At 40.8% G+C, this 22,397-nt stretch overlaps 1 protein-coding gene across 9 annotated transcripts in view; it reads left to right on the top strand.

The window, feature by feature from the left end:
- The window catches only part of KCNC1 (potassium voltage-gated channel subfamily C member 1), a 130,816-nt gene that overhangs the window by 85,646 nt on the left and 22,773 nt on the right, over positions 1 to 22,397 (top strand). For 5 of the 9 annotated variants that reach the window (XM_065065242.1, XM_005499264.4, XM_065065243.1 and 2 more), the window contains exons 2-3: positions 5,863 to 6,796; positions 21,184 to 21,372. In XM_065065242.1, coding sequence (XP_064921314.1) covers positions 5,863 to 6,796; positions 21,184 to 21,372 — 1,123 coding nt within the window. The remainder of the gene's footprint in view (positions 1 to 5,862; positions 6,797 to 21,183; positions 21,373 to 22,397) is intronic. The other 4 variants (XM_065065244.1, XM_021299947.2, XM_065065246.1 and 1 more) reach the window with 1 other exon arrangement.

The raw sequence follows: 22,397 nt of genomic DNA, 5'->3' as shown, positions 1-22,397 counted from the left end.
TTCACCCACAGGATCAGGGAAGGGTTGCATTTCCTGATTTCCCCTGCAAAAGGAAGGGGATTAAGAATCCCTTTTTAAATACTTCTGTTAGCAGCTGCAAAGGGAGAGGCTACCAAATCTTCTCTGAGTATGACCTGTTTCTTTTCTCCCATCTAGCTTGAGTCAGGATTGTTAAATGATTCTGGGCAGTATTAAAGGAGAAGAGCACCCATCTGTGGCATGCAGCTTCTACTAACCCACTCTGAACGTGTGATCTGGAATGAGTTATGAATGGCGTGTCGTGTAGAACTCTGTTTCCTAGAAAACAAACTCTGGAATTACTGCAACTTGACTTGCAAAAGCGGTGCTTGCTTCCACTGCCACCACCTACTTTTCTTGTTATCTATGGCCCAAGGTCTCGCTTTCCAAGTCCTCACTCCAGGCATACATTGGGCTGGACACTGGGCAGACATGAATTGCAGACAATCCCAAACCCCAAGGAGTTTAATATCTCAGTTTTTAAAAAGTGGACGAAAGATGATGCAAAAGATGCGGGCACACATGCCTGAAGACTAAGAATGTGTCAATAGCAGAAGTTGTAAAAGAGCCTCAGTCATCTGATTTCTGTCCTGGTGCTTTCATCACCAGCCTTCACTGCCCATCTGCATTGAAGCCTGGTAATTCCAGGCGATATAACAATGAATTCCAGTGGGTTACTGGGCTTATTTGTTTAAGACGAAAAATAAAAAAGGTTTCTTATCTCCATGACCAGAACTATCTCAGAAATGTAAGGTAAAGTGTTGTTTAAAAACTGATTCCCAGAAGTAAACAGACACATCTGTGTATTTAATACTGTTTCGCCCAGTCCTCAGGCCTTTTTCCTCAGTGAGCCTAGCCTCCTAATTGTCATGTATTAGAAGGTTTATTTGTGTTTTTAAGGTAGTATGGCTTCTGATTTCTTTCCATTATTCTTGAGAGGCTAGGTCTAATTCTGTTACCTTGCTCCTTTTACAGCTATGCAAAGCTAATGTGAAACGCTACTATTCTGCATTAATTGGCACTTCGTATTCACACTGCACTGGCCAAAATGGCTAAGTTAGACACAGGGTAGTGGAGACACAGGGAGAAGCAGGCCTCTGACATAGGCATATACATGATAGATTTAAGCAGAGGCAATATAAATTAGATTTTTAAATTCTCCGCTTCTGGGCATGATGTCTTTTAAACTCTTCCAAAATAAGCTTCTTCAAACATATCCACTATTAACAGAAATTATTCAGGAGTGTAATTTCTTCTCTCTCCAGAATGAAGACATTTTAACGTAACTTATATTTTAATAAAAATATCCCCTTTTAAAATCTCCTCTCTGCCTTTCCTTATGGCTTCTGTGGTTTTGGACACTCTGAGATTTTTTTTTGGTTGTTATTAGAGCCAGAAAAAAAGCAACGGCAACAGCATCTCTAGTGAAATAGGAACCATTCACATGTGTCAAAGCAGATAAAAGAGTTTTGGTCACTTCAAACACTTTACCTAGGTATTTTCTTTAATAATAGAAAATTTTAGCTGCCATTATGTAACTCTACAGCACATGACATTGCTTCATAAAATCCTCACTCCTTTCCCTGAGCTCATTCAGACACGAGGAAGAAGAGATGTAAGGAGGAAGATTAAGAACCATTAAATAATGCAAGAGCAATCCATTGGTTTGATTAGTGTTCAGGCAATTATTAGTGAAATAAAAAGAGATAGCCCTATTTTCAAACATGTTAGAACATATTAGTCCATTGTCTTCACTAGATTTTACCAGCATTGCTCATCTCTGGACTTGGCAAGCTATCACGTTAGGCATGACAGCTGATCTCTGTTGGCCTCTCACGGTGGGCCAGAGGGAGCTCTTTTTTCAACCCCTTTGGCATGAATGAATGCTGGTCTCCTTAGAAAAACATACTCCCTGAATTTGGTGCTATTGGATTTTGCTTACAGCTTGCTAGATCTTATATCAGATCATTAACAAAGAAAAATATTCAGAAGCAAAAAGGGGTGGGGGCAATACGAATCAGGAATCATAAACTTAAATCTGTGCTAATGATATATTACACGTTCATTTGCTGCAAGATACTAAATGTCTGTGTCCCAAGCAGCTGCAGGTGATAAACCCATCAGAGACGGGAGCCAGTGAATGAATTGCCAGGCCTGATTCTCAGACATTTCTGCACTTCTTCAGATCAGCCAAGGGACTGGGGAACTGTTATAGGACCTTTCTTTAAAGGCTGTGCTCCATTGTTTTCTCCTTTTGGCCTGTGCAGAGTTTCTTCTAAAACAGAAAACAAAGGCCTTTGAATATTGAAACATAGAATGACTAAGGAGAATTTTACTTCCCAAATATAAATCAGAGTTTAGGATTAGATAGTAATTCAAGAGAGAAAAACAATGAAATTTGAGAAGTAGTACTGGGATTCTTCCTGTCAATACCATTGCTCAGACATGTTTTTTTGAATTCTTGAAAGCAGACGCACAATTCCACAGCTGCAAAGCATTCAAGAACATGCCCGTCCCTGGGAAAGGGCGTTGGATGTTGTTAAATACAGAAAGATGGAAGGAAATGCTTCACGTTCCTTTAGCAGGTGCTTCCTGCCCTACTGAACGGGGGACTAAAAGTTCTCAACTCCCCTCTGAAGCCAAGATGTGCACACACAAGGACTAACAGCATGAGAAATCATGGGTGTGATGTTCTCTACTGATAACAACACTAGAATGTACCAATACAGAGAACTTAAATGTCCTGTTAGAATTGGTTATCTCTTCCCTTTAATACAGCAAAAAATCACTTTTCAAGATACTTGCTGTGCAAGGTCAACCTGAAGGTTGTCCTAAGCAGGAAAAACTCACTCAGGAGAGATATTAATATACACCAAGAAGAGAATTGCATTTTGAGTCAGCATAAAGAAAGGGGCCTTTTCCATAGACCTCTTAAAATGCAAAATGGTTCTGTTCCCCTCTGCTTCTTGTCTGTGAGTTCTACCTGACTTAATGAAGTGTCAGCGTTTCCTTCTACAGCTTGAATTCTCAGGGCTGCATGAATCTATGGTAGAAATCTGCTCCAGGATGAAACAGAGCAGACATGCTGAGGCTGCTAGGAACATTTTTGCGAGCGCTTGGTGCAAGATGCTTTTTGTTTCTTGTTTTACTTATACTCAGACAATTGGAGTATTAACCTTTACTTAATTAAGCTCTGCGTGTTAACAATATCATACACAAACTGACTTTGACCACTCTTCAACTTATTTTTCAGGGGGACTGCTGATATACTGAAGTCAATAACATTAAAATGAAAGCATATAGAACCTGTACACGTTTATCTAGGATCACAAAACTCATGACAAACACCAGCTGATATTTTTTTTTTAACTATTTTACAGATGGAGAAACTGTGCACGGGGAAATTTTCCTGTTTAACAAGAGAATCTGATAAAAAGCAGTCCTACTTCTCAAGTTCCCTAACCTGCAGATTGTTCATCTTCCAGACAACTATTTATGTTAGGCATTCATTTTAGCACATATCAGCACATATATTAGATCATCACATAACAACGGGTTGATAGCTTGAAGCATTTAGGGGGAGGTACTGGGCTTTTTAAAATCTGTGACGATGGCTAGGCTCTGATCTCTTTGGCAACAAAGTTGGATTTGAAAAGTAGAAGAGCCTGTTTGCATCTGTATCCTCACAAGCTTATTTTCTCTTACTGACCAAACGCTGGAACAGAATGCCCAGGGAGGCTGTGGGATCTCCAGCCTTGGAGATATCACACCTGGACTGGACAAGAGCCTAAGCAACCTGGTCCAACTTTGAAGCTGTACCAAATGACCTCCAGAGGACCCTTCCAATCTAAACGATTCTGTGATTTTATTCTCTGCCAGTTTCTCTGTAACTAAATGGTTCAACCTCGAAACTGTGGCAAATCTTTGCTTTTGACTTTGTTTGCTAACATGGAAGTTCAAGCATAAGTCTGCAGGAGGTGTACCCAGAAAAGCAGACAGGAGGAACTTCTTGATTGCAGGCAAGCTTTGGTACCTTGAAGCATAGGTTATTTTTAACTGGTCTGTTCCTTCAGCAGGAATTTCTTTTAGATTATTGCACTGCATTTACTGGCAACAGACAATTAGAAGAAACTATTTATTGTTAACCTCCTTTCTGGCTACAGTATTGAAAAAATGACATTACGAATAACACGACACTATAAAAATATTTGAATAATATTTTCATTACCACAGTTTGTCACACTCATGAAGACAGTGAAATAATATGTTACGCGACACCTCTTGTCAAGGTGACACACAAGACAAACAAGAAGATAACAGATGTAAGGAATGAAATGGAAAGAGGTACTACCATTACTGTACCATTCCAACACACAAAGAGACTTCTTAGATATATGCAGACTACTTAATTGATTAAAGGAGGATTGAGCAGAGGAACTGTGGTTACAAGAGTTGTCAATTTTGGCCTGACTGTACCCTTCAATTATCCTGGAATACAACCAAGAGATCTCCTTTAGGCTGAGGAAAGCCTGAGAAAAGCTGAGAGAACTGGTGTTGTTGAGTGTGGAGACAAGAAGGCTCCAGGGAGATGTTATTGCAGCCATTCAGTACGTAAAGGGGGCTTATAAGAAAGATGGGGACAGACTTTTTAGTAGGGCTTGTAGTGGTAGGACAAGAGTTAGTGGTTTTAAACTAAAAGAGAAGAGATTCATACTAAATATAAGGAAGACTCTTTTTATGATGAGGGTGGTGAAAAACTGGCACAGGTTGCCCAGAGAGGTGGTAGATGCCCCATCCCTCAAAATATTCAAGACCAGGTTGGATGGGGCTCAGAACAACCTGATATAGTTGGAGATGTCCCTGCTCATTGCAGGGGGGTTGGGCTAGATGAGCTTTAAAGATCCAACCAAAACCATTCTATGAAAAGCAAGAACTGAAGCAGAAAAGACAAATACTCCTAAGATAAACACTCATTAACTTAGGGGCTACCAGCACCTTCACTGTAAGTTGATTAACCAAATTGTAAACCAACAGCCTTAAAAAAGATTCATCTAGTTCCAGTACAAGTCTTACGCTGTAATGAGAAAACTTCAAGAAAACTTCGTCTGGTAAAATCCCATAGATCTATCTCCTTTTGGACCAGCTGACAGGCTCACTTGAAACCTCTTTCTTCCCTTCCCTGCCCCCCACCCCCAAAAGATCTGGAGCAGGGAACTGAGAACAGAGAAGACTTGTACTCTAGGAGAGCTCAGTTTGGTATGTGGCTGTTCCTCAACCTGCCCCAGGGATTTGTCAAAAAGCCTGATGATGTCAAGCAGGACTGCTGCTTGCTGTAAAGCCCACCTGAGACTGCCACCAGTATTTACCGGCACCTTACTGAGATCTGAAATACCACAACTGTCACTAACCCGGGAGCAGGAGTCAGCCACCATACCACTGACGTAATGCTGCACAAAAACTCTTACGTGACTGTTGTCCTAGAAGGTGTGCTCAGTCTTCAGGAAGTAACAGGACCAAGTTCAGGAAGGCACAATTTCAACACGTCCTTAACCTTAAATCCCAACAAAAGCTCTGAGATTCAAATGATTGCATAAATTTACACTCACACAAAAGTGCTATCTGTACAGGAATGGACGTTAGCATGTACTTATATACTGCTCTCCCTCCAAGTTTGAATGCTAGGGGGTCTTTGCAGGTGAGACTTGGCATCTTAATCCCACAGGAAGAAGGCCTGGCATTATATTTAGTTTTAATACAGCTCTTGCCTCTCCCTGATGTTTCAGAATCAAAGCCCCTGTACTTAACCTACTGTTTAACCTTTCTCTCATATCTTTCTTTCCACAGTATGTGGCATTTGCTTCTCTCTTCTTCATTCTGGTCTCCATCACCACCTTCTGCCTCGAGACCCATGAGAGATTTAACCCCATTGTGAACAAGACAGAAACTGAATTCATCGGGAATGACACCCAGGTGCGGCACTACAGGGAAGCAGAGACTGAAGCCTTTCTCACCTACATCGAAGGCGTCTGTGTGGTCTGGTTTACATTTGAGTTCCTGATGAGAGTCACTTTCTGCCCAAACAAGGTGGAATTTATCAAAAACTCTTTGAACATCATTGACTTTGTGGCCATACTGCCTTTCTATCTAGAGGTTGGACTCAGTGGCCTGTCTTCCAAAGCTGCTAAGGATGTCCTGGGCTTCCTGCGCGTAGTCCGTTTTGTGCGAATCCTGCGAATTTTCAAGCTGACCCGCCACTTCGTTGGGTTGCGGGTCTTGGGACACACTCTCCGCGCCAGCACAAACGAATTCTTGCTGCTCATCATATTTTTGGCATTGGGCGTCTTAATCTTTGCCACGATGATCTATTATGCTGAGAGAATAGGTGCTAAACCAAATGACCCTAGTGCCAGTGAACACACACACTTTAAAAATATCCCCATCGGCTTTTGGTGGGCTGTTGTCACCATGACGACCCTGGGCTACGGAGACATGTATCCTCAGACTTGGTCAGGCATGCTGGTGGGGGCCCTCTGTGCTCTCGCTGGTGTGCTGACCATTGCCATGCCTGTCCCTGTCATTGTGAACAATTTCGGAATGTATTACTCCTTAGCTATGGCTAAGCAGAAGCTACCAAAGAAAAAAAAGAAGCATATCCCGAGGCCACCCCAGCTGGGATCCCCCAATTATTGTAAATCTGTCGTAAACTCTCCACACCACAGTACTCAGAGCGACACTTGCCCACTGGCCCAAGAAGAAATTTTAGAAATTAACAGAGCAGGTAGGAAACCTCTTAGAGGAATGTCCATCTGACCGTTAACCTCCATCCCGCGTAGTGATTTAAGATTCAGCCAGACTGCTTTCTTAGAGCAATGGGTAGCACATTTATCCATTCTAGTCCCACCATCACACAGTGAATAATATGTGTGAAGTCTAGGTTGCAGGGACAAATGGTACAGTGGAGGCTGATCAGCAAAACTAAGGATAAGAGCACGCTCTAGGAGCCCAAACTTTGGTCCTGGTTAAGGGCATACAAGTCTCAAGATTTCTGAAGAGCTGTTACATCTAGTGGAAGAATTTTGAGAGTTCTACAGCTATGTTGCTGGACTGTGTAATGCATCTCAGAGGCTCCTGAGAGCTGAATGCTTCATAGAGCAGAGTAGGAGCCAAGTACTCAGCAATTACAGAGTTTTCTGACAAAACAGGGCTGGAATTTGAAACAGCCAGATGCTTTCTCATTTGTTCCCATTTGGGACCTTTCAGCTGTTTTAAATGGCAGATATTGTACATCTCATTACAGAAACTAGGTGCCTAGTAAGTTGAAGGGACAACTATACCACCATGCATATTCATGAGACAATCCCGTCTCTTTCTGATGATTAACTGCAAAGTAGAACAACAACTCAAATTCTTGACACTAATGCAAAATGACTCACTCTGAGACAAGACTAGATGTAAGGATGTTTATTCCATGGCATGCAAATCAATCTATTCTATAATATTCCACTAGAATTTAGCATTTAGAACTATAAAGAGTTTTGAACCACGTTTTCTAAAACATGCTCCTTTTGCAAGTATGGGTTGGTGAGTTACAGCTCTTTCAACCTCTAGCAGCAAAGGCCAACTGGAAAAGGTCTGACTGGTCATTACTGGTCAGTTCGGCCTAAACAGTGATCGCCTCTTAATATGGTATTCTTCTTTTTAATTACACTGATTCACGTTAGCAATAGATGAAACCGGAAGAAAATCAATCGTACTAATTCTGTCGAGAGGGGGGAGGGAAATGGAAAAAAAATACTAGTCACCGTGGAATATATTATAATATCCCATGGCTAGTGGTTAATTATGGGAATATCTCAGTTTTATGAGAATCCTCCTATAGCACATAAAGTTACGGGGCTCCAATTTGATTATTTAAACCCCATAATCTACCTCTACCCATGGAATATCATTATTTATTCTATGGAGTAATTTCGAAGTAGATACTCACGTTGAAAACAAAGCCAACTTCATTTTTGGCAGATGTTCCAGCCAAGTTGCGTAGTAGACTTTCTTCAGCCTATTCAGAATATCCCCCTGCGTTGTATTAGAGAGATTGCCAGTCAAGTGATTTTAATTAATATCTAGTCAAAAAGAAATGTTTTGAAAGAGCTAGCATATACCTATGATGGTCTTGTGTTATCATTTTTTTTACTTTTAAGAAAATTCAAATTTTTTACTCATTGTGAGTGAGGTATTCTCTCGTCATCTCATAGCCATGCATGTTGATGTCATTGTGAGAGGCACAAAGAAAGTGAGACTTTCCTTTGTGTGTGACTTCACCAATGCCAATGCTAATTTTGGAGGGGAAGAGCTGGTGGGAACCTTTCTCTTCTTTTCTATTCTCTTCTCTCTTCTTTTCTTATTTCTTTTCCCTTTTGTGCAACTATGTAAAATCCATTCAGAAGGTGAATACCTTTCATTTTTTTTGTTAAAGGCTATTCCATTGCAACAGGCCAATCACAATTCACGTGACTGATAGACTGTCTCTTTCCTCTTGTATATTTGACGCATAAGCGTATGGTTTTATCATCCATTCCCTCAGGTTGCAAATGCTTATCACAACTCATGTGCAACAGCAAACTTCCTCGTAAGTAGATGTCTTTGTGGCATCACATATCAAGAGGGAAAGAGGGCACAAACCATATTGTGTGTCTCCTACTGTGAGCAATATGCCAACTACCCAATTGTAATGCGCAAGAGATGCCAGACTTTAGCGGTCAGCTACAGAATAACTTTTTTTCTCAGAAATCCCTTGCTTTATAAAGTTCCTTGCATTACCTACCCTGGTCCTCTTTGGGAACTAGAGGACTAAGAACTCTACGAGTTCAGTGCAATTCCACACTGGTATCCTGAGAATACGTGTAATTTTGGTTCAATGTGGAACTGTTTTGCCATCAGCAGTGCTCTAAAATCAGCTGTTACCACAATATCGATGAAGTATTGATAGTAACAGCTACTTATCTATTTCTGCAATAATTAAGATAGACTATTTTTATATACATATAGAAGCATATATATTTTAAGAAGTAAAAAAGCACACTTATGCTTCAGCTAACAAAATGGACTCAGTTGCTGGAGTTCTGTTTCTGATAATTATTATGCACCACCAACAGCAAAAAATATTGCCTGGATTTCTTAGCTTCCAAAGCTTCCAAGCGAAAGATCTATATGCATGCAAGAGAAAAGTAAAATTAATAAGTAAGATCAGAACCAAACTCTTAAAACAAGATCTGCATTGCCTTGGATATTGAGATTCACTTATGTAATATGAAGTATTCAAAGGCATCGATTTGTTCGTGAAATGAAATTCTGCACATACTATGAAAACAGAAACTTGCAAGCAGTGAATGTTTATCATACTGTAAAATATTAGGATTAGTTAACAGCACCTAACTGTAAATAACCAGTGAACAATGCACTAGGAACACACTAATGTTTCTAAAATAATGCCCAAGTTGTCCAAGATATTTCTTGTCATTTTTTACTGTAAAGCTTCAGTGTGACAGCATCTAGGTGATACAAGGTAGTATCGTGTATATCTAACACGTTATCCTAAAAAACGCCTGTTTGGCTGCTCAGGTGTAAAGGACATGACATGAAGTTATTAATTCCATATATTACGTGTGGCAGAATGATTAAACGCTTCACAAAACCACGATGAGTATGAAATAGTTCCACATGTGACTACCTCTCTATAGCCCCCTCGTGCACCAAGGCAGCAGGGCACAGCTGGTCTCAGCCCACACACGCCGGGCCAAGGGGGCTGCCGGGAGAGCTCTGCACAGAGCTCTGCTCTGCACAGCCACGGCCCGCTGCCTCCGCTCAGGCCAAGGAGCACTTTCTGGCACGGACATGCAAACAGCAGAACTTTGCCCACAGGGTGCACAGCTGCTGCCAATGATGCTATGGTCATTTGTAGGCAAACTAAAGATGTAGATTGTGGTAGGTTTGAATTGAATTTTTAAATTGTCCCCAGAACTCTCAGCAGCTCAGTCCTGCACTAATCTACACCTGGCAGGAGGGTATCTTTAAATAACAGCACTTGATTTTAATTTGATGTAAAGAATGTCAGAGTTTGATTCTACCATGCCTCCCTTTTACTGCAGCAACCCTTCCTGCTCTCTGTCCTCTCTGATCCTGTCAATGGGTGGCTGGGAAACCAGCAGGAGGTGAGGAAGGACACGTCAGAGTAGAGGATGACAGAGTCACTTCAGGCAGGCCTTCGCCAGCAGCATTAAGAAAGCAGAGATTTCCTCTATACAAAAAAATCTTCTTCAAAGCAGTTTCTGATGTCTGTAAATTCTCAAGATACAGCCTATATAGTGCCTGGAGGAACTGGGCCTGATACAAAGGAGCAGATCTCACCTGACCAATTTGACTAAAACTCCTAGACTCAAGGATATCTCAAAATATAAAGGACCAGGTGTCCCTTCACTTAAAATAAACACACCAAGTTCTAGCATCACTGTGCCAAACTATTAACTTGGTCATGTTGCAGTGTTGTTTACAGGGCCCATTCAAGATCAGGGCTTCATTTTGCAATTGTTATGTATGTGGCAACTACTATATTACAATCGCATACCCAACAGGCTAAGTAGACAGCAAAGAGAAACTGGAAGTAATCTCCAGTATCCTCATTTGACACAGGGCTTAATTTAATTGAACAAGGTCACATGAAAGGTCTGTGACAAAGCCACTAGTTGAACATAACTAAATAAGCATCAATCAACAATCAACCACAGTCTGCTGTGCTGCAGTATCTTTTTTCTAAAGACTTTGAGTATTCCAAACAGTCAGTATCATAACAGAAGCAAAAAAGGGGAAAAAAAAAAGGCAAAAAAAAGGCAAAAAAAGGCAAAATTTTCTTCAAACAGAAGCAAACCAGAAGCAGCCAGCTTCAACCACTTAAACTTAGCTGATTTCTGTCCCAAACCCCAATTATTGTGAAATCTCAGTACACATAATGAAATACATTAAGGTACAAGTTTGTACAAAAACCTCAAAACATGCAAAGCAAGTCTTGAAAGCTCTCAGTTTTGATTTGAAAGTGTTACTCAAGTCTTCAGTCCCTCTCTTCTGTGAGGTAGTGTGCTTACCTGAAGGACAGGTTGACTGCATGGTTATAGTCTAAAGTTGCCATAGAATAAAGCTGTGAATGTCATTTTCCAACACTGTAAAAGAAATTTAGAATATGAATGGAATTCATAACTTCATTTGATGTCTACGGTACTGTCTGGTGCCACAGAACCATGGTCTTAAGAATGCATCCATAATACATAAGCACAGGTTATTTTGGGTTTGTTCAGAGATCTACCCTTTTATTGTTTTCATATATGTATTTAAAATACCAGCACACACAGTGTTTATATTGATTTTAATATGGCCAAAATAAGAATTTCTCCCCTCTCTGATCCTCTCTGCATGCAGCTTCACTGAAGCTATATTCCAAGGATGTCATATCTTCACAAAATTGTATTGTGCAGCCTTTTTCACAGTGTACTGCTGGCAAAATCCTCTACTCATTGCACGGCTGAAAAATATGGAAGATATATTACTAGATTTCAGACACCTAAGAGGAGAGGGAAAATGTCTGTCATTACTAATACAGTTTTAGCTTCAGAAAAACTTCTGTGGTTCTTACCTGCCCAAAGAACAATTTTCAATAACCCACTCCCTGACTATCCCTAGTCTGAATAGTTAAAGCAATCTCAGTCTGTCACTGGCAGATGGGAACTACATAGTTATAGTGACTCCAGTGTACCCCATGGTCAGATGAACTGGAGCAAACTGTGGCATTAGGAACCTATTATTTCAAAGTAATTTCCTGAGAGAGAGCTGATCTCCTTTTAGAAATAATGTGGAATTACCCATCTCAGTTTTATTACTCATGCTTTCTGAAGGAGCTGCTCTTTTCTCAGGGCTTCATTTTTCATCCCTTCTGTCACCATAACCTAAATAACCTGTATTCCTTGTGCAACACACCAGCTCTAACGTCAGAAGTGTGCTGAGCACTGTAATTCAAGTGCCAAAGCTCAGTGGGAACTGGGAACTCTTGGCAGTTCTTGTTACAGGCCCATTATATGCTGCCTAACATTTCATTGTAGTTTGTGAACTTCAGTGGCTTTTATGGATAGCGAAGCACTGTGAAAGCCATAGGTATCTAGTCATGGTGGTGGTCCTTCAGTCCATGGGGAAGCAAATTCTCTGATCAAATGCCTTTGAACATTCAAAAGAAAAAAAAGTCTCATCTAATTTTAGCGTCATAAAACCTTTGATCCTCTCTGTAAGATGGACAGTAGACAGCAATGTAACTGCAAAGAGTTTAGGTCTGTTTCAGCTCAAAAGACTTTCATGTTTAAACTTGTTGGATGTAAGAAATACTAAAAAGGCAGTGGAAAAGGTAATAGGGAGGTGTTTTTTCTTTCCTCCTATTACTTAGCCTTCCTAGCCTTTGAAAATTCAAAATTTGTCACTCCAAAATAGCAAATGAGGTAAAGATCACATCTTAGTATCACTGGAGATTGAGTCCTCTAGATCTAATGTAGAAATTGTAACAGCTCAAAATAAAAGGAATAATGCTAATTTCTTCTCATCTAACTTAAGATGCATTTGCCTGAGGTCCTCCTTATATCAGAACAAAAGTCAGGCTATCTCAGAGAGTAATTCACTCATCTATGCTCTGAATTGCCCTCTGGGGGTGGCTTTCTGCAGCTCTCGCTTAGGATCCTCAGTTAAGTGCCTGAAGTTAGGTGGAAGCAATTTGGATCTATTCCTTGCCCCCTGCCCTGTGTGGCATATCTGCAATCTCATAGCTGTGAATCACAGGCAAAGCAGAATTTATAACTAATATAATGTAATACTTTATTGTATGATTATTCATTTGTCATTTCCTGTAGAGATACAACTGGTGGGTGTTACTTGTACTACAGTGCTTGTTTACTTTAGAATTTGAGTAAAAAAATAACATCCTCTAAACCAAGTCATTTGAAAACAAACAGGAGGAGTTATGAATTCAAGCACAGTGCTCTGGGTTTCATGCTTTTCTCTGGCACTATGTGAGACGTCAAAAAAAAGGAAGAAAAATATCTCCCCACACGCCCCTCTGTGGTCTGGCCACAGCCAGTGATGAGTGTGTGTAGGGGCAGGACTGCACTAAGCTGAAAAAGAATCATAGAACTAAACAACAAATCTTAGGACTTTTCATAGCTTAATAACTTAATGCGCACAATGCACTTTTAGTGATGGGAAAACACAGATACAAGCACTCCAGCCAAACAAGGCCAACTTGTGCCAATCCTCCAGCACAAGGCAGATGTAAATATGGTAAATCTTTTTCAAACACGTGCCTGCTACTACAGCTCCCATGCCATTTGGGGCAGAATGCATTCCTGGGATACAAAACTGGTACTCTTGGCATCTCTCCCTTCTGCTGTACTGAGCATGACTGGTGTTTGCAGGACAGATACAAGAAAAAGGCACCTCTGTGCAAGAAGTACATCTCTGCTGTAGTAGAACTAGACAGCTGGGATGACTTACCTGTTACTACAAAAGGTCAGGGACAAAAGACTTTAAAGCATGAGGTCCCAGTTCTGTGCCCAGTCCACTTGCTTATATCCCTCTAGCACAAAGCCAAATTAACAAGCAATCTACCATTCCTGCTGTCATTGATCTTTGTATTCATCCATGCTCCATGTCTCAGACACCTTCCATACTGTACAGATCATCATACTGTATTCCTCAGTCAGAGCGGTAAAGTCAGATTGTAGCGTGACTCACCTGACTGCATTTTCCTGCAACCTCTACTTGACCAGTCAACAACCCACAGTGTTCTACAGAGTATGGTGTTAGTGAGACTCTCGGAAGTCCAGGATGGGTATAAGTGAAACCCCAGAAGTGTCAGGATAAAACTAGGAAGAATCTTCTAGAGCTTTTTGCAGTGCAGCAATTCCAGGAGCAACAGTTCTCAGTGCTGCATTAAGCACATATCCAATAATACCCATAATAGCAAGATGCACTGGATCTACTTAACTAGAGCTCCTGGATTTCCTCTAGCGGTAGGCAGCCAACATACTGTCACCTCACTTCAAGAAGTAGTACCTCTCAAAGGTGGTATTTTCTGGGAGTGACGTTACTATGTTGGCCAGTTAGTACTGGGAGAGGCGGTCACCACTGTCACTGAAGTGCCTTTACTGGGGGACACGGCTTCCTGGAGGGACCCAGGTCAACACGGTGGTGAGTAAATGCTGAAGAGGTAGGTTGGGTTGGAAGGATTCCGCGTATTCACGTAGCATACTAAATTCTGCTCTCGTGCCAGTGTAAAGTCCATCAGTGTGATATCTACTTAGAAGAGCTTCATAACAACTTTCAAAATATGCAGTAATATAAAGATCAGGAAACTTTAATAAAGATACCTAGAACGAATAAAGGTTTTTATTTTAATGGCCTTAGAATATTTGGGTAACTAAAACTAAGTTGTTGTATAGGAATCTTAATTCTTTTACATGTTCCTCACATTTTCTCTCTCTTTTTCTCTTTCTCTCTTTCGCTCTGTTTGTTAACATTTACTTGTTATTACTGTACGTTGCTTGCAACTTGTGTATGTTACAGACTGTCACATTTTATTCTGTGAAGTTTTTCTCCAATTCTCATCAACCTGAGCTCCATGTTGGGCAGCCGAGGAGATTACTATACAGTTCTTTAGTGCAAAAGAACAAGGAATGTCACAGGCTATAGGTAACTTCAATGAGGTTGTGACACAAAACCTGATGCGAGGTATTAATGCAAAGAGTAAGTACTTGGTATGACAATAGAACTACTTAGTTAAATTACCTTCTTTTTTTTTTTCAGATAGTCTGCATGGAAAATTAATTTTCATTACTCTCCAGCAGAAAAAATTCCCAAACCTACCAATTTAGGTTTTTTTTCACTGCCATTTTGAAAACTGGTGATGCCCATGCTGATGCATCATTACTCATTTTCAGAGGTTTAAACCCACATTTTCTATGCTGTTCTTCTCTGTGTGATACTTCCTTCCATACTCTCCAAGCCTTCATTTCACCATTTCATCATCCTTTGTCTGTGGTTTAATGTATCTTCTCTATAAATCTTTTTTTTCTAATTTAATATAGTTATATCCCTTTCACTCCAAGGACCTGATTTAACACCAACAAAAATGAGGCCCTGCCCATGGGATCCACATTTCTTAATCCTGAATGAGGCTCTGAAGCCGATAAAAATTGATTTCTGTAGCTGAAGATGGTCTGGCACAGAAGTATAATTGTTGTTTTGCTGAATCAGGTCCTGAAGAAAGCATTTTGTTTACAATGTCCCCCAATTACGCCCAAACACTGCTCTGAAAGAATGATAAAAAATAGCTGATAGACATTTCTGATAATTTTCTAGAGGGACAGCATAAACTTCATTGCTACTAGTCTTGTCAGTAAATTCTATGTTAACTCAGAAATCGCCATAGCCATGTACTAGCTCAAGAAAAGCACATTTTTCTCAGTGTGCAGTTCCTTTGGTTCCTGGTTCGCTATTATGCTTTGACCCTCTCTCAATCAATGAAGAAGCACAGCAGAGTTTAGATGGAGTCTAGTATAAAAAATAAAGTGATCTATACTGGTGCAATTGATGAGTGGCCAATGAAAATTAATGGACAGTAAACACTATCCAGTCAACTAAAAGAGAAACAGCTTACTAACAGGAATGAAATTTGAATTAAAGAGACTCAAGAGAGTAGGAAATTGAACTGTAAATATTTCCTTTCCATGCAAACTCTCAGAGAGAAATTTAGGGATATAAAGTCAACGGGTATTTTCAAATGCTGAGCAGCTCTTAACCCTCCACAAATCAGAGTAAATGTCTTTGAATACTTGGATTCATGCTCTTACCTTCATCATAAGCATTTGCCTAGCACAAGAAGTATCAGGCAAAAGTGATGCTGTAAATATAGGATGCATTTTCTCTAGAATAAAGACAGCTGGGAAATTCTGTCCTACAGTAGAAACTATAGCAGCCTCACAGCTGCTGAGCTTCCCCCTTCCACCTAACAGGCTTGTAGCTCAGACAAGCTAGAGCACAGTAGTTCTCCACTGTCACCTGGGCCATACCACCTCTGTTCCTGTACCATTCTGTCACTTGTCTAAGAGCCAGGGAAAACCATCAAGAGAGTTTTCCATTGCCCGCATAGTATGACACAACTGATGTCGCATTTACAGCCCTTTTATATCACTAGAAAAGTGTGAGAGAGATGAAAACCAGAAGAGTAATTAACTTAATGAACAATGTACCATTACTTCAGGGATCCAGTTGTATTAAAGGCCTCTGCTGTGAGGGATCTCATGGAGATCCTTCTTCATAAGAGACCTCAGGCAGCTACTGTGCGTGTTCGGGTTAGCAACAGAGGTTTAAAATAGGCAAGTGAAAACGACCCTCAAGCTCTGAATGAGAACCAAAGGACACTCTCCACTGGTCAGGAGTGGGACTATCCACAGACCATAATAATGGCAATCCCAGGGCTATATGAGCACAGTTGAGATCTAGACAAGCTGTAGATTCATTTTTAGGTGTACATGGAGTGGTGATGTGGAATGTAATTTTAGTCAGACAAAGCCTCGCCAGTAGAAAGATCTTCATCTTTCAAGCAACTTCCTTTCTCAGTTCTGGCCCAGTTATGCATTCAGCTGCTCTACCTCCTTCCTGCTGGTCAACCCCTTCCCTTATAAGAGGGCTGCAGAACCCTGAAGTTCCCTGAGCCTTTGCAGATTGGCGAATGTCTGTTCAGGGAGGTTGTAGGGACTCAAGCTGGGTCCTTGTCTCTTTTAATCCTTAAGCAAGGGTAGCCAGGAAGAAGACAGCCTGTGTTCTTCTGGAAGAGACTGCCAGTGACCTGATGTGACCAAAAGCAATCTCTCAATTGCTGTGTTTCTGACCTAGGGCTGAGAAAACCCCAACTTCTTTAACACAGTATGAAAGAAACTGGCATGGTTCAGGTATCCAGATACTGACTTGTGAGTAAATATGCATGAACACATGCTATGAATTGTGGAGTTGCTCTCAGCCCTGTTTCAGTCAAAGTGGTTACAACCTACAGATGTTCCTATAAGGACTGGAATGGCACTGGATATCCAGTCCTGTGAGGACAGAAAATGGTCCATACTGGAAGTGCCTTTCAACTCATCCAGTCTTTGGGGTAAGTGACCACTTCACAGCTCTGTAGACACATGGGAAACAAAAGAGAGGGGACAGCTACAACCCCAAGTGGAAACAGTGTGAGTTGGGACTATCCCTGGCTTTCACAAAATTGCTGAAGACATCTAAGGTAAGAAGGGTAAACCAGGAACTTGTTTCTTGGCAGGTGTTGGAGAATGGAAGTGTTTGCTTAAAGAAAGAGGACCAGGGTGACTTTCCCAGGGCACAAACCACTTGTGTACAAGTGCCACGTTTCCGAGCATAGACTGAGGTCAATGAATATATCATACAATTATATCCACCGATACTCTAAACATAAGATGCTGTTCAAGCAGGTGGAGGTTCAGTGTCAGACTCCAGGTTATAATCAAAATAATCAAACCCAGCAGCACTGGTGAAGTCACTGTGACAGTGTGCAACCATTCGCTATGACAAAACAGCTGAGCCACATACACATAGGCAGTCTCTACTGTGCTCCTCCACAATAAGCAGAGTATACTAATGCAAAATCCAGCAGTTCTCCTAAGGTTTGTTGGGGTTTTTTTCTTTTTTTCAGAATCCGTTGTCCCCCCCGCCCTGTTTAGAAATTCAGTGTTTGCTTGGAAATACCTGAGGCATTTTAATAGTACTTTTCTGCAAATGGAGACAGATGAGATGAGAGAAAAAGAAAGTGGAAAGCACATAAATGAGGTAGTTGTGAAACAAACTACTCACCTGGGAGATCTGCTGAATACCTTCTTCAGCCTCTCAGCAGAATCTCTGCAAGAGAATGTTTAAAGCTGGTGCAGTTAACTAGGTATGCACAGACAGGACAATTATGGAGATAAGGTGCCTAGCGGAGAGTCAGAAGATTTTGTTGTTAATAACCCCTTTTGTAGTAGTGGGCAAGTCACTTCACAGCATGGTAGTTTTACCCATCTGTAAAACATAGATGCTAACATTGACTTTTTTTTTCATGATACAGAACCTGAAGAACAAAACATGCAGTACAAGCCTAACTCAAATTCTGCAAGCAGGAAAGAAGACACATGTGAATTTGTTAGGCCAGAATCAAGCCTTAGAAGTTTTAAGAAGCTAGAAGTAGTTGTCCTTGGTATAACTAGACCGGTGGTCACCAGACAGTAATGGTTTCAGTAGTTTTGCTTTATCTGGAGTTCTCTCAAACCAAAGTCAATCTTAGAAAAAGCAAACATGCAAATTGAAACTTGCTAAATTGACCTAAAATAACATCACTTCATTCCATCTTCAGACACCATTCCTGAAATTGTTTAGCATGTAGATTTGCTAATGAAATAATGGGGAGTTCTAGCTGTGGGCTGATGACCTCAGTCATGTTTTCTTTATTCCCATAACAGGCCAGTCACATATTTAATACCACATGATTGTCCTGCCTTCAGAGAATTAGGTGCTGCAGATAGTGGTTTGGAACACAACTACTCTACTTAACACTTGCTTATATAGACCAGCAACAGATACAGTCTTCTGTGCTCGTAATTTCTCTGCTTCCTAAACATTTAGCAAAATTGTCATTGTGGATTAGCATTGCTATCCAGAATGTGATCCCTAAGGCATGGCCGATACATGGAATATTCAAGGGGCATTAGTAGGACAGTTCAGTGATTTGTCCATGTTTCCAGCTGCTCTTTTCTCTTGCTGTTGAATAGAAATAAAATAACCAGGTTGTGGATTTTCAACAAGTATAGAGAAAAATTGGTCAGTGCAAAGGGACCCTGAGCAGGCTGCACGAACAAGTTCCTGCTCAAGTTGATCACGATGTATAATGCAATTTAAGAAATTAATTCCAAGAAGGTCCACTTTCTTGTCATTCAAGCACAACAGTCTGCAAGCTGCTTCCAAAATCATGAATGGTTGTTACCAGTGAGCAGCCTGCCCACAACCACTCTGCCCAGAGGTGTTTTAAGCTCCAGAAATGGACCAGTGCCCCTCCACCACTACCAGTTTAGTTTGCAAACCCAGGCTCAGGTGTAGCAGTGGGAGTCTCAGAGATTTCAATGCAGAGCTCTGCTGACACAGCTGCCTCCTGCATTTCAGGATTAGAGTCATCAGCTTGTAGCAGTAGAGGCTTAGGAAGAAGCCCAGTTCTTTGCTCATCCCCATGAGAACAGCAGCTCTCCTCAAGCACAGTTAAGTGATTTTCAAATCAACAGCTCAGTATCTGCAATGTCGTTACTATGGCAGCTGTGCCAGGTTTCTGTACAGAGTGGTATTAAACAGCAGTGAGTATTATGAACAGAAAAGAATTGCAACCCAGCGTAACCTTAAAACTTTGGAATCCTATTGAAATTAGTGTCTACAGGTATCACAATGCACCTATAGCTTTTGCATTTAAAAAAAAATTGAGAGACCTAATTACTTCATTGCTCACAAAATGAAACATTACTACCTCCCTTTTTGGAGAAATATTTGGCTAATTCTGCATGGAGCAGAAAGGAGGCAGATGTTAGATCTGCAGAAAAGTTTGTTTATGTTGTGACAAACCAGTGAAATCTAAGTAAAAGGCATAGAATGCAATTACTGGCGCATGGGCAGATGCATAGTATGTCATATACATGTGTGTGTGTGTGCAAAGCAACAAGTGCAACTTGAAAAGGCTTTTGCCTACTGCTCGTCATTGTTGTCCGTCTGAAGCCAGAGGATCAGAATCATATCTCCAAACTCTACCTAATGTATTTTTTGTTTTGGGCGTGTTCTATTACTTGGCTTCAAAACTATTGCAAAATAAATGACACTATCATGTAGCATTCAGAACAAGCTAGTACATGAATCTGGAAGAAGCACTGAAATTAAGTCTATCCATTGAGTTTGTCTTTCCTTAAAGACTTGCAGGACCACCCATTGCCTTACAGTGTCTAGGTTATAAGCATTGTGCAACCGAGGTGTAGGATGCTGCCAATACCACTCAGTTTACATATCTCAGCATTTGTGAAACTTCAGAAAGCATATTTGACTGTTTTTTCCTCCCTTCAACCAAAATACTCATATCGAGCTGTGCCATATTTCGAGTATATTCTCAATACTCTAATTTGCACTTTAAAACCCTAAAATAAATCCCACACTAAACAGCACTTTAAATTGTTTTATAAATGTCAAACAAGTCACACAGAGAAAACATACTATTCTCAGTCTATCCTCATGGGAATGCGTGGAGCAAAATGGGCAACTCTGACAACCTATTTTCATTATTTACTCTCCAAATTCATGGCCTGCTGTAGTGCTTTCTGTATGTAGTATCCCATGCTGGCATTGCAAGTACCGTATGTGTTTCAGAGAACACCAGAAAATGGATTGCTTTTAAAAAATCCACATTCTGATGTCGTATTTCCATATGTAATATACTCTGTGTGTCTACAACGTGTACAGCCATTCTGCATGACTGGTACTGGAAATGCCATAAAACAATCCGCGTAAATTTTGGGGAGGGGGAAGAGCAGGAATTTTCCCCTCAGTGATATTACACACAGGTATAAATCAACACAAACAGAATATACTCAAATACTAATACACAACTCACAGTCCACTGCCTCTCCAAAGCTCTGAGCGACAGTAGGCTTCATGACAAACGAGTCATTCATGTGCCATCCAATGTCATGCAAAAACATAATCCGATTTCTAACCGCGGTCTTCTGCTCGCAGGACTAGGAACCAATGCACGCCCGTTTCTGAAACTGCCCCTCCATGTGGAAGTACAGGTGGCTGCTGTTACACCTAACGCGATCATGTTTTGTTTCTCCTCCCACTTAACAGACTTTATTTTATTTTGGTGCAGTGCACGTGAACGCAGTGTCTAGGACAGATGTGCTACCTTTTATAGTGTCGCTATAGAACTCTTTAGCTGTGAACCCTTAATTTGCAGATGGAACTCTAATAAACAGTGCATAGTGTTTCAATAGCCTTCTGCTTATATGTTTGAAGATTCGAAACTGAATGGGGAGGTGGCCAAGGCGGCGCTGGCAAACGAAGACTGTCCCCACATAGACCAGGCTATTACGCCTGATGAGGGCCTGCCCTTTACCCGCTCTGGCACTCGGGAGAGATATGGACCCTGCTTCCTCTTATCAACCGGGGAATATCCCTGCCCGCCTGATGGAGGAATAAGAAAGGGTATGTAGCTGGGGTCCTGTAACCATGTAGTTAGTAACCGTTTTAAATAAATAAGAGAAAGTCAGCCGTAGTTGTAGCACGCAATAGTGCGCTTGCTGTAGAGATGCACGTTTGGGCTGGAAACCACCACCTGATGTCTGCATTTGGAGTTTCTAACCTATTTTTTTCAGAAAGAAAAGCCTGAGGAGCTGTAACTACGCCATGCAGCTATGCTAGGCAGTCAAGTCTTCCACCCCAGCTGGTGCAGTATGCGTTAGTGGAGGATGCTCTACAGTGTCCTTAAATTAGCCCATCCTCCAAGTAGAGGCCAATTAACATTTCATAGCAATGAAGGTTTGCCACTTGGAAAGCTCACAGTTCTTACCAGACTCTGAAGAGCACAGGCTGGAGGTGGCAGACAGAAAAACCAAAACACAAAAGCAAAACATCCTCAAGGATTAGGAAATAATTATTCGGCTACCTTAACAGAGCACTAAAACAAATTATTTGGACATTCATAGCTGCTCAGTTCAACAGAGAAAGAGAAGCATACAAAATATCTGTTAGCACAGGTGCCTTACAATTGGAAAATAATCCATCTAAAATCACTTTCATAAATAAATCATTACTAGTTAGTTTCTCAGACTTCTGACAGCTTCAGATCTCTCGGAAGTAACTGCATTTTAGTTTGCTAATGGTCAGAATAATGTATTTAGCAACAGAAGTCAAATCAAATGAAAAAACCTTCCCTTCTTGAAATAAACTGTTTTGTTTAAATAATTTAACATGAGGAAACCATACAAACCAAAATTAGAGTTACATATATATGCATCAGAGTTGACAAGGAATGGGAAAATTGGAAAAGAAATCTCTTCAAATCAGTGTTTATCACTGGTGTGCTGTATATAGTATATGATAATAGTCAATATTTTAAAACTGCAAAGATTGTATCATGTAACCATACACTGTGTATGGAGTATAGAATTCCCATGTGCCATTGTATGATGGGCAATAGTTATAGTAAGTGCAAGTTATAGATAGTGTAT

Source organism: Columba livia, chromosome 5, assembly GCF_036013475.1.
Source record: "Columba livia isolate bColLiv1 breed racing homer chromosome 5, bColLiv1.pat.W.v2, whole genome shotgun sequence".
Classification (NCBI taxonomy): Eukaryota; Metazoa; Chordata; class Aves; order Columbiformes; family Columbidae; genus Columba; species Columba livia.
The sequence above is the reverse complement of the archived record's forward strand: the minus strand, read 5'-3'. Positions and strand labels throughout refer to the sequence as shown.